Raw genomic sequence first — 15,670 nt, forward strand, 5'->3', positions numbered from 1 at the left:
AAAGTTTAGATAACCAACATTTCTACTTAAGTAAAGTAACAAAGTATCTGTACTTCATTACTTGACACCTCTGGCATCATGTGATCATAAGGGTCATCATGAAAAGTGACTAGGGCTGCCACTTAACTCATTCTTTAATCAATTAATCTATCTAATTTATTAATTAGTCGGTTCATCTAAATGACTAACTTTGCTGCAACAAATATCTTTTGTGATTTTATAATGCCATATCGCCCACACCTACGCTGAGGGTCTCTCTGCAACCAGATAAGATGGAGAATATATTAGATAAGATGAGATGAGATCTGACCCCTGCAGTTAATTGTGTCTTTAACATTTTTAGGTTCAGCCATGTTCAGCATGTCATCAGATTCAAACCCCTGACTCTGGCCTACAAAGCCACCGAGAGCCCTTCCAGCTTCAAGTACGGCTCGGCTCGACCCGCCATCCTTTAAGATCCACGGAAGACGAGCGTCCAGACTTTTTTCTGTCCTGCACCGAAGTGGTGGAACGAACTTCCCCTGGGTGTCCGAACAGCAGAGTCCAACGCTCACTGTCCTCAAACCCAGACTGAAGACCCTCCTCTTCTGAGAGTAGAGTATTATGGTCTCCATATTGACATATTGAGTGTTTAGTCTAAGATTAGAGGGGTCTTTTGGACTTTAGCCGATGCAAACTAGCTAAGGGTATTTTCTGAGTGACAGTAAAGCTCTTCTGTAAGTCGCGCCTTAGAGTACTCAGGCGAAGAGAAGAGTACTATGGTCTCCATATTGGCTTGTGTTTAGTAGAATGTAAGATTAGAGGATCTTTGAATTTTTAGTCTATTGAAACTAGCTGAGGGTCTTCTGGAGTAACAGTGATTACTTAATCCAGCTAAATGCCCTAAATGTAATCCTAGAGCTGGCAGCTCCGGCCGCCGTGCTCCGCATTACTCAGCATGGTAGAACGGCCCCAAAAGGCAACGGCAGATACCCTACTCCACAGAGGTCAGAGGCCTACTGACCCCTGACCGGAACCAATGGAGACCATGGAAAGCTTGTAGTTTAACTGTTAACAGAGTAACGATTTTCTGTGATGCCACAGCCATCCATGGCCAGGGGTCCAACAGAGCAAAATAACATACTGCAATAGTATTTACTGAATACTTACAGTACTGTGTTGACGGTTCAGGCCCCTAATCACATTATTCTAAGTGATGTCTCAGCAGTGAGAGAGGTTCTACAGTAGAAGCTCCAGATCTCATCAGAACAGATAAAGCAGCTGAACATGAATCCAGTAAAAAGGAGAAACAAGAGCTTCTCATTCTGAAGAAAGAAAGTAGTGAGATCTTGTCGGTGAGCTAGTCTGAAGAACAGCTTGGTTCCTCCAGGTTTCTCCTGGACGCCCCCCAGTCCAGCCAGCACAGCGTGGAGGATGTGTTCACCTCCATCAGCAGCAGCAGCAGCAGCAGCAGCAGCAGCTCACCTGATTCACCATCATTAAGCCCTGATTTACCACCAAACCAGGTGTTGATCTGAGGAGAACTCTAAATAATACTAGACTCCATGAGAGAGGAGAACTTTGGTGTGATGGAGAACCTCCACCACTGTCTGTAGGAATGTTATTATTAGTGTTTATTCTAATACCAGTGTTTTTACAGGGGGCTATGATTTTTGCACAGCACTGTATATGCTAAATAAATAATACTATTGACTAAAAAAAGAAATGACTGCCACATCCCCATTAGACATCCCATCCGTCTTTCTCAGATATCCCAAAAACAGACACTTTCCAGTTACAGTCAACTATTCCGCTCATATAATGGGGAGGGAGGGGGCTAGGGGGGGCTAAGAGTCATCGAACAGTCATAGCCAGAGAGCCAAATCCCACCGGAGGAGAACCAAATCCTTGTAGCATATTGTGAGCAGATTAAGGTCACTTGTGTATGTTTACAGACCTGATCAATGGAGATAAAAGGAGAAGGCGCAGCGGTGGTAAACGAAGCCGGGCCCTGGAGCTGAATATTTAATAGACGTCTGCAGGCCCGAGCACCAAAACACGTCTAATCAGCCCTGCTCTCTGCCCTCGCGCCCCTCTCCCTTCCGTCCCCACAGGACTGGAGCTCCATTAAAAGGCATTAAGTGCTGCGTGGTTATTCAAAGCATAAGCATAAAGTTAAGGAGGCCTGGACCCAGCCGTCAGTAGCGCTGGCCCAGGGCGGGTATCGCTTTCAGCCCCCTCTCTCGGCCGAGGACTGAGCGGTCTCTCAAACCGCACGGCGGGCAGCAGGCCGGGTACTTTCGGTAAGGGAGGATTTGCAAACTACAGCACTCAGCTGTCATTGAGTTCTGCAACACGGTATCGAGCGGAGGGCAGCTCAGGTGTCTGTCGACGCGGCATATTAAAATAACAATAGATCGGCCCATATGTAAACCAAAAGCCGTATTGACCGACTACACGGCAACACCTGGCGAGGGAAATGGGAGAATGTGGAAGGAAGCCGGAGGGAGAGGGGGGTGGGGTGGAAAGGGACCGGCCGTGCCTGCTGACACGAGCTGCTCAGGGGGTAAAGTGAGACTCGGCTGGGTGCAGATGCTGCTGTTGCTGCTGTTGGAGCGAGGGATAAGAGCCAAATGGACGAAAGCATGCCGCAGCACAATGCTGCATGAGAGATCTACAACAGAGAGCAACGTAATTTAGCATCATTATCAGCAAATTGCATTAATTAGACATAATCTGAAATATGGGTTGGATAAAATTGATGATCTGGTTCCAATGGCACCGGTCAACTGGTGGACAACAGTCAGGCGAGGTGTTGGATGGCTTGAAAGCTGACGAATGTGAGGATTCTAAGCTCTGGTGCCTAGACTACTGGGTCAGAACATCTCCGAAACACCAAGCTGGTCTTGTGGGGTGTTTGACCTTTGATTCGGCCCAATATTGTATAGGTCTTTGGGCCTTGGGTACCACCAAAACACACCTGTGCTGAAGGCGTCCCGTGGTCTCTGCCGGCAAGATGTTGGCCTCCATGAGCATCGATGAGCTTCCCTGGAGCACGTTTGGTAGGTACTGACCACTGCATACCTGGAACACCCCACAGGACCTGCCTGATGTTTGAGATGTTCTGATCCAGTCATCTAGCCATCACAACTGCCCGGCCCTCGCCAGCTCACCGCCCAAATAAACAGTCTCCAGTTTTCCTGTAAAACCCAAACATCAAGTTCTCCCATCACCAGCGAAAGTGACCACAGCAGGCCATCGCTGTGAGCAAAGCATGGCGGCGCTTGATAAATGGGGAGGGTGAAGACTTCCCTGAAATGGTAGGAGCTTAAGAGGTTGGTTTGAAACAATAATTAATAGGTTTGAGTAATGCGAAGCCACAGATGGAGCTCGTAACACTACACTTTAAGTAGGTTGTCAGTAATGAATAGAGGAGAGCAGACAAGTCTCATAGGAGCTCATATCAATGTCCTGCGCCCTCAAGAGCTCACTTCCACAAGAATACAGCCACTTATTCATCACCCTGTTTCAATCCAGACAATAAAACTCGGAGGTGTCCCAAGAAAAGAGAACAGGCACCAACATGAGAGCTGAAAAATCAGACCCAGGATCGGTTTTATAAAATGAGCCTAAAGAAAATAAGTAGAGAATTAATGGACATAAGTGTCCATCACTGGACTAGTCTACCTACACCTCTGTATATACAGGAACTACAGGGTCAGGAAGAGCGCTGGAACGATTATGGCTGAAGGCCGGGCCACACTTCAGGACGATTACCGATTTTCCTGTCTTTGATCGCGGTCAATCATCAAAGTCCCCACACTGCTCAATCTGCCCTAAATTCAACCCCACATACTGTCAGATTATTCACGTGAACAGCCCGAGAGCCCTGACCGACCGACGGCTACCATTGCAGGAGTTTCTCGTGAACGGCAACATCGCACAACAACGAGGAAAAAAACAGCGTGGGCAGCTCATACTAGAGCATATTAGAGATTCTCCACCCGAAGCCCGAGGCCAAGGCGATGCCCAACCCAAACTTGGGCATCACTGCAAGCACACTTCAGGACTTTTAAAATCCTAACCGACGTTGACATCATGAGACCCCACACATAACGATGACCGATTTTCCTGTCCTTGATCGCAGTCAATCATCAAAGTTCCCACACTGCTCAATCTGCTCTAAATTAACCCCCACATACTGTCAGATTACTCATGTGAACAGCCCGAGAGCCCTGACCGACCGACCAAGCAGCCAAAGCAGTTTCTCGTTAACGCCAACATTGCATAACAACGAGGAAGAAAATAACATAGGCACCTCGCATTAGAGCTTCGATTTTCTGCCCGAGCCCAAGGCCGATGCCCAACCCGAACCCAGGCCGAGATTTCCCACCACTACATTTTTTTATGATACTTTTTATTTTATAAAAAGTTGTGGCGAGATAATGACAATACGGCAAAGTAACTAATCTCACTGTGATCGTAAATAAAAAAAAATAATAAATAAATAAAATAACATCAATCTGAAATAACTGTTCAATAACATCAGTCTGAGCAGATTTCGCTCATTCAAACAAATCGGAATTGTAGTTAAAAAGGTCAAAAAGGTCAGTTTTAAGGGTTTAAATCGGGCTCGGGCTCATAATGACAGTTAATGGGGCAGGTCAGGCTGGATTTTGACCTCGTATGTCTGTGGATCTGAGCAGTAAGCATGAATCTGCTAGCAGAAGGTAGGCAGTAATGAACAAAGCCAAACAGTCATACTTCTTAACCACTCCCAAAACTCTCCTTAACGAAGCCCGGGGTCATCACTGCTTTATCATCCTATCTGCTTCTGTTAAAGTACATTAAACTGGGCGTACTGGTGGAGGGTTTGAAGAAAGGTATGCTATGGCTGGGAAGAGAAATCTGGCATCTGCCTATCTAAACACACACCCCGAAAAGAAGAACACCACCCTCAGCAGCAGCAGCAGCACGCGGAGTAGAGGAGTGTTGTGGTGCCTTCAAACCAGGCACTTGACCTCCTTTCGCTTGGCTTCCCCGACGCTGTAGCGCACGTCTTCTTTAGGCCAGTGCCTTTTGGGGGCAGCCACTGCTTTCTACTAAAAAAACAAAGACAGCAGATACACGGGCCAACGTGCCGGGAGCCCTACTCTCCTACTCCACATTCACTCACACTGCCTGCAACACTTACTCTAACTGCTGTTTAAAGATTCATGGCATGGGGAATGCAGAGAATTCAGATGGAGGGGCACCATGACCATCACTTAAAACCAAGAACCCCTCAGAAACTGGGCAGATAGTATTGATACACTATAACACTCCTACAGAACGTGGTGGTGGTTCTCCATCACTGTGTTCATCATTAGAACATCTCCTCTCAAAGTTCTCCTCATGGAGTCTAGTATTGTTTAGAGTTCTCCTCAGATCAACACCTGGTTTGGTGGTAAATCAGGGCTTAATGATGGTGAATCAGGTGAGCTGCTGCTGCTGCTGATGGAGCTGATGAAGTTGATCATATCCTCCACGCTGTGCTGGCTGGACTGGGGGGCGTCCAGGAGAAACCTGGAGGAACCGAGCTCTGTTCTTCAGACTAGCTCACCGTGAGACAAGATCTCACTACTTTTTTTTTTATTTATGTTCACCTGCTTTATCTGTTCTGATGAGATCTGGAGCTTCTACAGTAGAACCCCCTCACTGCTGAGAGACATGACTTAGAATAATGTGATTAGGGGCCTAAAACCTAAAACAGGACTGTATAAGGTTGCCAAGCTCAACAACAACAATGATGAACATTTAGAGGTGCACAACATCAGTGTACTTTTTAAGTTCTCCACCTGAAATCAAGATGTTATTGTCATATTTGGCCAAGAAGTCTGTCCTTAGTTGAATTTCTAGCCCCGTAAAAATGCCTCATCCAAGTCTTGACCCTAGGCGTGGGCGATAGAGCGGTAAGATCGTAAACCACTGTGTTTAAAAAACGTTGACGGTATTTCATAAGCCCAATGTGTCAGATTTGTCAGCATGTCTATCTAATTCACAGCCAAATAAGCTCATCCCCCATGTGCATTTAAGAGAGCCACCAGGTGGGGGCGCTGTGGGAGCTCACCCAATTGTTGAGGTGAGATATTTTTATATATATAAAACAAAAACAAAACAAAAAAAAAACGCAGTTGCAAGTTTATTGACGTGGAGTCCAACTGAAAGACGGACCCAGGACGATTTCCAATAAAGCCACAGCCGCCCACGCCTGGAAAACATCCTAGAAAGCATTACCTGGCTTTGCTCTCTCACTGGGTTGGTAAACGCTCACAATCCTAGCCAGCGTGGTCGTCTGTTAGTTGCTGTAACAGAACTGGACAGTCCTCCAAACCAGTACAGCTGTCTAATAACTCTCCACTAAGTTCTATAAAGAAGCAGTGGGACTTCATGGGACTTCATGGGTGGAAGTGGACATGCTAGCCTTCAACCTCCCAGCACTGGTAGCACTGAGAGATAGGGACGGCCCGTAGATTCCATCATCCTTCACTCGATGCAGACTTTGGGCTGTCGGCCCTCATTTTCTGGGATAACGATGGGAATAAATCAGACCCTTCGGCCATTCAAGGACTGGGGATGCACTGATCTGGCTTTTTCAGCTCCGATACAGATACCGATACTTAAACTTTGCATATCGGTCGATACCCGATACCAGTCCGATACCACGGAGTTGAACTGAATTAATAAACCGTATACCTCAGCATGTGGGAGAGACTTAAGGCATCAGGATTGACTTAAACATTACTTTATATAACATAATAAATTAACACAGATATAAATGTACTAAACTGCCATTTGTCATTTATCTATTCGCACATTTAGTTTAGTCTCACACCAATAAATTAAAGCGAAAGGATCAGTTCCATGGATCCCGATCCAGCTAATTTTGTCAACATCGGGGCCGATATCCAATCCTAATATCGGATCGGTACATCCCTATCAAGGACCAGACAAAAGGGGTCTATGGTATTATAGGGTCTTAATGAGGTGCCTGTACATCACAGCACAGACTGTCCTCAAGGAAAGCTGGGGGGGGGGGGGGGGGGGTTCTGTAGCAGTTCTGCGCTTTCAAGGACCTATAGTATCCAGCCCCTTTCGTCTGGCCTGTTGTGCCACATCGATCTGGCTAAAAGAAGTGTTGACAAAAGAAGAATGCGCATATCGGATTAAAGTGCGTACATTTTCAACAGCTTGTAACCTAATACTGTCTTCCGATGCAGAATTTGATCTGAGCGAGCTGACTGAAGCAAGCAGCGTCCTGTAGACTCATCTGTTTTACATTTTACAGTCTTCCAAGGGCCTTGGGGATCGCTTACTAAACTCACAAACACACACACGGGCACAGAGCGGCACGCCGGGGCATCCCATAGTGGAGAGCTATCACTAAAAAGTGGAGTGCTAATACCTAAATCCCTAAAACAGGTTTAAGGAGAGGAGAGGGGAGGAGAGGAGAGGAAACGGAGGCAGGGCTGGATTTTTTTTCCCCTGATGGGGAATTCTGCTAATGATCATTGTGCGCGTCCAGGCGGCCTTAAACTGACCTTTACGGTTGAGTGCCAGGTCAACTGCCTTTCCTCTAACACTACATGAAGTTACACACACCAAAAACGATGACACTATAATGCTACGGGAAGCAATTCAGCATGCATATATGCATGACTGTGAGCATCGCCAGTGCCCTTCACTGGGCTTCTGTAGGTGGAACAGGGGGTGAATTAGGGCTAGTGCTGGGCAGCACTCGGATTATACTCAGTATACCAAAAATGTCCATACAGGTCATGATATTACTGAATTGTAATGATTGTAATGATCATTAATGGGTAAAATTAACATGAATTAAGCTAAAACCCAAGGTTTTAAGCACCTACTGCCAGGCCGTGCTGGAAATAAATAAGATCAAATCTGATGTACAGACGTTTATGGATTCTAACAGACACATTTTGATGATTTCTGTAGTAAAAAAAAGTAAACCCCCCCCCCCACCACCCATAGAAAACCCCACGCTACTGAACTATTACTTTTTAATGATAAATGATCATTTTTAATTATACTGGATCATTCAACAAGGCCCTTTCTTGCTTTTCTTGAAATAGCTTCTGGTGAATATGGAGGTACTGTCCTGCTGTAGAAGCCCTGGAGTCAAGATTCCCACTCTTCATCAATGCAAAGCACTCGTTTCTTTAAAATAAAATAATAATAATAATAATATTTACAGAAAATTCTAGATTTTTCACTAGTAAGGCCTTATTCTAATGGGTTTTGCATTCAGATCAGTAGAACAGTGCACCACCACGTCTATCGGCCTATTCCTACGGGATAGGTGGTGCCACCATGGGAGGTGGTGCGGTAATGCCATTCTACTATGGGACGTCTGTAAAATGTATGATCGATTTGAATGGGATAAGAAATCTCGGCATAAATCTATTAATATAGTAAATCTATCGATCTAGTCATCATGAAATTCTAGGCTGAAAAAATGAGCTGTGCATATCTATGTAAGTAGGCTACAGGCCGATGGATTTGAGGGTTTACCACTTGAAACCTTGGGCCATTCACGATAAACGTAATGAGATGGGAGTGGCTACTCGACTTACGCAATAACAACATGTATCACGATACGGTAAAGTATCATTATATCGCCCAGCTCTAAGTTGGACTGCAAATGTACGGCATTACAAAACACACATGATTCACACCTGGGCCACTAAGCTGTTTTGTGATCTTTGTTTGGACTGGTTATGGGTGTGTGTGTGTGTGTGTGTGTGTGTATGTGTGTGTGAGCTGTGGATTGGTGCAGGCGAGGCAGCATAGGGCCAAATGAGGCAGAACTTCAATGTGCAGCAGTGTAGAGCATCGGGGCCTTTTATGCAATGCCTGGAAAACCTCCAGAGACGTGGAAGAGATCTAATTTGCCCGGCTGCCACACAGGCGCACTAGTAATGCCACGGCTGTGCTAGAACCACACTGAAGGCACACGCAGCCCCACAAGCACCAGAACTCCCAGACTGAAACACACGGTTCTGGTACTCTGCCTACTTGCACTGCATTCGACGACATTCAAAAAAGCAACAGTCGTGGCAGTACCCGTGCTGTGATCTCTGCACTTACCTGACATAAATATCTAATAAGCACTAGTTAGTGGGAGAGTCATTCTACGAAATGGGAACATGTCATTCGATAAGACACAATAAGTTAAAAAAATGTAAATAAATAAATAACATGTGCCAAAGTGTTTCCAATGAGTCAATCTATTCATTTAAGTGTTGTTCTTAACATTACACACGAGAAAACACCACCTCCTAAAGCGTAACACACCATTTTCCCTCAGTTTAGGGGGGAAAACAACAGTTACCACCCCGTCACATTAACTTTTTTTTCTGTATTGTTTTGTCTATAAATACTGTACTGTCGCTTTAAATGACATCAAAAAGAAAGGAAAAGACAATGTGAGCCTTTAGGAGTAGCCAGAAACTGAAAAGATCAAAAAGGCAAGCTCTGACATGGTTTACATTGCTAATTTGTTTGCTTTTTCTATTTTTCGACAAGCTCCCAGAGTCAACCGAGCCATCATGCCGCACAACTTTAATGAAATTAATGAATTAATAATTAATATTTATTTTACACTATTGCTGCGAAGAAAATTACCTAAAATTGACTGATTAGTGCTGAGAAGTTCGGTACTGTACATCATTTTAGGATGAAACCTACCACCCCGTTATGTTCCTATTGGGACTATGGTTCTCCCACGTCTGAATAAAAACAAGAATATTGATAAGAACTTCATGACGTTGGAAATGATGGGGTTAGATAATTATGCTCAAAAAAATGTGCACCTGAGATGCTCTGTTAATTAACGGACAGCTCAGATGGATGTAGGTGCACTGCTGGAAACGTGAGGTCATCCCTGGAAAGCTGCAGCAGGTGTAAAAGCCACACGTCGCGTCTGTCTGCCCTGTTGCTGCGCCGGGGTCCGGGACGAGGGAAAGAGTATCTTTCCCTCAAAGCCATAAATATTAGCGATTCATTTCGATGTGGATAAACACCATATGGGAAGTGTACCAACACTTTCCTGTCCTCTGGATCTTTTGTCCTCTGTCTGCAGGAAGGAGCGTGGCTTGTAAGTATTGACATTGAGATCGCCTTTCGCCGGACAGCTCGATACATGAGCATCCTCCATTTCCTGTCTATGACACACCGGTGGCGGTTTCTGCAGTCTCTTTATTTTACGCATTTACTTGCACACGCACACACACACACACACACACACACACACACGAGAAAACACACACACACCTTTCTCTGACAGCTGTTAGGCAGGAAGATTTAACCCGAATGGATTTACTACTGAATCCCCCCACAATCATCACTCTAAACAATCAAGCGAGACTAAACAGAGAGACGGAATCTACCAAAGATGGGGTTACGAGTCCCGCCTCCGCAGCAGAACGCTCACGCTTCATTTGGGACAGTAATTGGAGACGTTTGCGACATACAGAAATACTCACTTCTCACTTCCACTGCTTACAGAGTACCTGCAGCTTAACTGCAATAGAGGCCTGCTTACAAAGCTCATTAATGACACTGTACACTTACCCTTACTTTAACACATCGTCAGCGCCACCCCAAAACCTCATATCCTCACATCTTCCTAACTTCCAATGGAAGTCAACGTATAATAGTTAAATGTTATAATGGGAGAATTATTGTCGGTCCATTCTTCATAAAATTCTGATGCAATAAAAAAAAATAATAATAATAAAAAAGCAGTCATATTCAGTCTCATTGTTTTTACTATGTTTATACAATTATTTCAGTTGTTTTAGTTATTTCATTACGATTAATCTTAAATTATTTTTTGTCAATTAAATTCTTTATTTTATTAAATCTTACTTTCTATTTAATAATTTAATTGATTTAATTTTCTTACTTTTTTAATTCACTTTTTTATAATTTTAGCTTTTAATTTCTAAACTCTCATTTTTTTATGATATTTTATTATGATTTTTATTTTTATTTACTGACAAATTAATAGGGCTGCACAGTGTATCATTTGAGTACCGCCATTTCTTACGTTTTTTTAATTCACTTTTTATAATTTTACTCTTTCATTTTTTTTATGATATTTTATTATGATTTATATTTTTAATTACTGACAAATTAATTTACACACAGTATATCGTTTGAGCATCGCCTTTGCATTGTGCGGGTGCACAATTCTCACGTCGCAGGACAAGTAATGTCACTGCAAAGACATTTAAATTAAAACAAACCAGTCATTCGACAACTTTTTGCTGCTGGATACAAAAGAAAAACCCTCACTGTTCTCGTTTTCCATGACTGATTGACAGATTGACATTATTAACATCATAAAATATCGAATTATTGACATCTGGCGAAATCTGTATTCAAAAATATTGCAATATATATATTATATTGTATATTATATATTATATATAAAAATATTGCAACATCACCCCTCCCCAAATATTGCGTATCTCTACTAAATAAATCTGATGAGCATCAGCCTCAATGTATTTCTGATTAAAAAATAAAGATTTATTGATTAACTGATGTCATAAAAAACACAAACTGATACACAATACTCTTAATATCTGTGTAACTCACACTAAACGTTGTGTACGGTTCTTGCGTACTCACCCATACTGTTCGTGGAGTTGCACCACATCAGCAGGCAGGCTGTACAAATCACGTTTAGCACCCCGAAGAGCAGGATCCTCCATGACTGCAACACACACACGCACACACACGCACACACACGCACACACACGCACACACAGGGGTTCCCCAGGGTCAAAACAGGCCAAAGGCTACAGAAGAGGCTATACAGGGCTGTGCTGACTTCGAACACCTGGCTGGACACCCTACCTACTCCAAAACATGCACCAACAGAGCTGCTTGCTGTGGAGGCATCTGCAGAGGGTCTGTGGTGAAGTCCTTATGTTTGGATCCCAAAGTGCCCTTAACAAACCATGTGTAGCTGATCAGGACCGGTCAGTACTGCTCTACACTCTCTCTCCAAATAAATCTTCAGATGGTTCTTCCAAGGCATCGCTGATAGAACCACCTGAAGAACCTTTATTGATTAGTTTTCCTTCAATATTAAAATGTTTATTCATTCTCATACATCTCAAAAAGTTCTTTCCTGTTTTTACAAGACAGCACTCATAATACGGTCAGCCGTTTTAGCCTAAAATGACACCAGTGATTAGGGTTGGAGCGGTATATCGTTGTTGGGTATACCAGGGTATGAAAATGTAAGGTTTTGATACTGTGTACATTTACTTACCCTTAGATATCTGGAATTTCTACAGTTTCTACTAGCAAAAAGTATCTGTGGATACACAACTAGTCAGAATTATATATATATAAGTATATATATAAGTATATCAGTATACATAGTCCTGGTCATTTTAACTAGTGAGGATGGCTGTATAGATCAGTAGGTCTGACATCATTAATAGTAAATATTCTGAAATGAGAGTTTCTACTAATTCCACTTGAATTGGAGTTTTTACCTTTTTACCTCTAAAGAAGCAGCCTCAGCACCTCTACAGCAGCGGCTCAGGTGCAGGAGGTACGCACTGCTGGCTCACCTCGGGGCCGTGCTGTAAAGAGGCGATCACTAAACACCGAAAAGCACAAAGCTGAGGTTGAGGAGGGACACACTAATGATCTCCCACCAATCCTCACTCTGTCACCCTGAATCAGAGTCAGCTGCATTCCTCCGAGTGCTGTGAAATCCACAATTATAGGGCTTTGTGTTGTTATGACAGCAATAGGGCACCGAGTGACAGGCCCAGCCACGGATGGAGATGGGAGCTGAAGTGTGGGAGACTGTAAGTGTGTGTGTGTGTGTGTTTTGGGGAGGCCTGTGGCGGTGTCTGTGTGTGTTTGATTGTGTGTCTCTGTGTGTAAACAGTGAGACAGCGCGTTGTCCGACATCAGCTCTCCCACTTCCCCCACCCTCCTCCTCTTCCTCCTCCTCCTCAGGTAGGGAATTAAGAGACTGACCCCAGCTGGACGGCAGCCGTACTGCACCGGAATCAGCCACTGGTGTTTAGACAGGGGGTTTAATCAGAGTTTTAATGTTTTGATAAAGTATTGATAAGTTTTGAGCACTGATATCATAATTAATAATCAGCTCTAACCCCGCGTTTACCTCTTGTTGCCCAAACCGTTGGCTGGTTGTCGCCTGTGGACGTTTCTGAACTCGAGCTGACCTTTAGATGCCATGGTTTCAAAATGCCACTGCAGGACGTACTGGCTGTAACTGCTACAGAGCGACACCGCTACACCCACAACACCTCCAGACCAGCAGCCTCACAGGAGATACAGAGACCTTCTTAACTTTCAACGGAAATCAAAGGCTAAAAGATTTTATGCATAATTAAGTCATTTTGGAGCATTTCTATTATTACCATTTCATATATTATAGATTATTATTTATAAAGGTTATTTTAATTATTGAAATTGTTTATGTTTTTACATTTTTATTCTCAAAATGTTTGTTAATTTGTCCACTTTCGTCTCCGAAACTTCACAGGAGGAAAGAACCTCCTTAACTTTCAATGTAAAAAGATTTTATTCCAAGTATTTTGGAATTATTTTATTGTTATATATATATTTTTTCTTTATATGGGCTCATTTTAGTTTCATCTTTTTGTTTATTTTAATTTTGCTATAGTTTTAAAACTTCCCCTTTTTAATCTTTTTTATTTTATTCTGTTTATGATTGTATTATCTTTTTGATTCTTTTACTAATTAAATCTTTAAATTGTTTATATATTCTTCTCTTAATAGTTTTTTTGTTGTTGCTGTTGTTTACTTACATCTCCAAAACAGCAACTTGACAGGAGAAGGAAAAAAACGGAAAAAAAGTTTATAGTTTTGAAGGAAGTCAATATAGGTTTTCTATTGGTCCATTTACAGCCTTGTATTATTATTATTATTATTAGTAGTAGTAGTAGTAGTAGTAGTAGTAGTAGTGTTTGTTATTTTAGTTAGTTTGGCTTCATTTTATTTTCTTCTTTCTCATATCATTACACTACTAATGCCAAGCTGTTTGTTTTTAAAATAATTATTATATTTTATTTATTTCTGTTTATTTTTACTTATTACATCTTATTTTGTTCATTTTACACTTCTTTTAGACACTTCTTTAAAATATATATATATATATATATATATATATATATTTTTTTTTTACTTACATCTCCAAAACAGCAACTTTCTAGAGGCACCGAAAATAAACTTTGTAACCTTTAATGGAAGTCAGTGTAAAAAAGATTTATTCCAGGTCATTTTGGAGCATTTCTATTGGCCCATTTATCATGAAATTCTGAAAGCAGACAACACAGAAAATGAAATCCCAAACCAGACACCTTCCCATCTGGATTTCACCAGAAATCAGACGCACACTCTTCTAATTATATAATAAATGTGCTACAGAAGAGAGTTCCCCCTCACAGAACCAACAATGCTTCCTTTACAATATCGCTCAATTACATCTGTACCTGCTTCATTTCTACCAGTCCTGGAGGAACCCTGCTTGTCTGAATTCCTTCACCGTCTGTCTGGTCTGTTTGTGAGAGAAAAATGTCTATTTGGACCCAAAGCTCTGATTGAGCTTCTCTTCCATCTCTACTTCCAACTCAGAACCGAAAACAGGGGCACTGGCTTACAGCGGTGGTGAGGAACCCGCTCTGCTCTGCTCCCCTGAATAACTCCACAGTATACCCAACCGTGGCCTCCTGCTCAGTGGCAGTATCTGAGTGAGTGTACGCTGAGCTAAAGGAACACTGAGAAGCTCATGACTGAGGTCGTCAGCTGAACGTCTCACTATAATGAATTCCCATCATCCCACAGCACTTCTCTCGGGGCTTCTGCTGGGCCAGGCTGCACAAAACCAGTCTGGCAGATGGACCATTTGCTGGTGCATCGTTTATCCTAAAGCTGCTTAGCCCTGGACAGGTCAACCAGCACTCCAGCACTCCTAGCGGCTCCCAACTACAGGGATGAGTGGATGAGGGAGGTGTAGCTGGCAGATGGAGCTGGAGTCCATAATGTCTATTGAGATGATTGAATACAGTGTAACCCCACTGCTCTCCAATGAGTGGTGGAGCACACAAATGTCAATAGCATGTCCAAATGTTTATGGACACCTCTTCTAATGAAGGCATTCGGATACTTTAAGTTGCAACCCATTGCTGACACAGCTTGTCTAGACCCTGTGGAGAAGTACTGCCAATACAATAGGACTCTCTGGAGCAGATAGTAAACATGAGCCTATTGGCACCATGCTGCTTAATAATGCCAGGCGTGGGCTAGAGGAGGGCTAGAAAGCCCCCCAGCATCAAACTGTGTTCTCTGGAATGATGGATGGTGGTGCTCCATCCAATACTTTTGGAGCACCATCCATCATTCCAGAGAACACAGTTCCTTCACTGCTCCACAACTCAATGCTGGGGGGCTTTCTACCCCTCCTCTAGCCCACACCTGGCATTATTAGGCAGCATGGTGCCAATAGGCTCATGTTTACTATCTGCTCCAGAGAGTCCTATTCTATTGGCAGTACTTCTCCACAGGGACTAGACAAGCTGTTTGCATCTACACATCCGTGTCAGTAACAGGT

The 15,670-nt window shown here is 43.1% G+C and overlaps 1 protein-coding gene across 1 annotated transcript in view; it reads right to left on the bottom strand.

Moving 5' to 3' along the window:
* The window catches only part of slc30a6 (solute carrier family 30 member 6), a 38,494-nt gene that overhangs the window by 18,108 nt on the left and 4,716 nt on the right, over window positions 1–15,670 (bottom strand). Inside the window, exon 4 of the mRNA XM_072670168.1 lies at window positions 11,677–11,761. Coding sequence (XP_072526269.1) covers window positions 11,677–11,761 — 85 coding nt within the window. The remainder of the gene's footprint in view (window positions 1–11,676; window positions 11,762–15,670) is intronic.

This window comes from Salminus brasiliensis, chromosome 24, assembly GCF_030463535.1.
Source record: "Salminus brasiliensis chromosome 24, fSalBra1.hap2, whole genome shotgun sequence".
In the NCBI taxonomy this organism is placed as follows: Eukaryota; Metazoa; Chordata; class Actinopteri; order Characiformes; family Bryconidae; genus Salminus; species Salminus brasiliensis.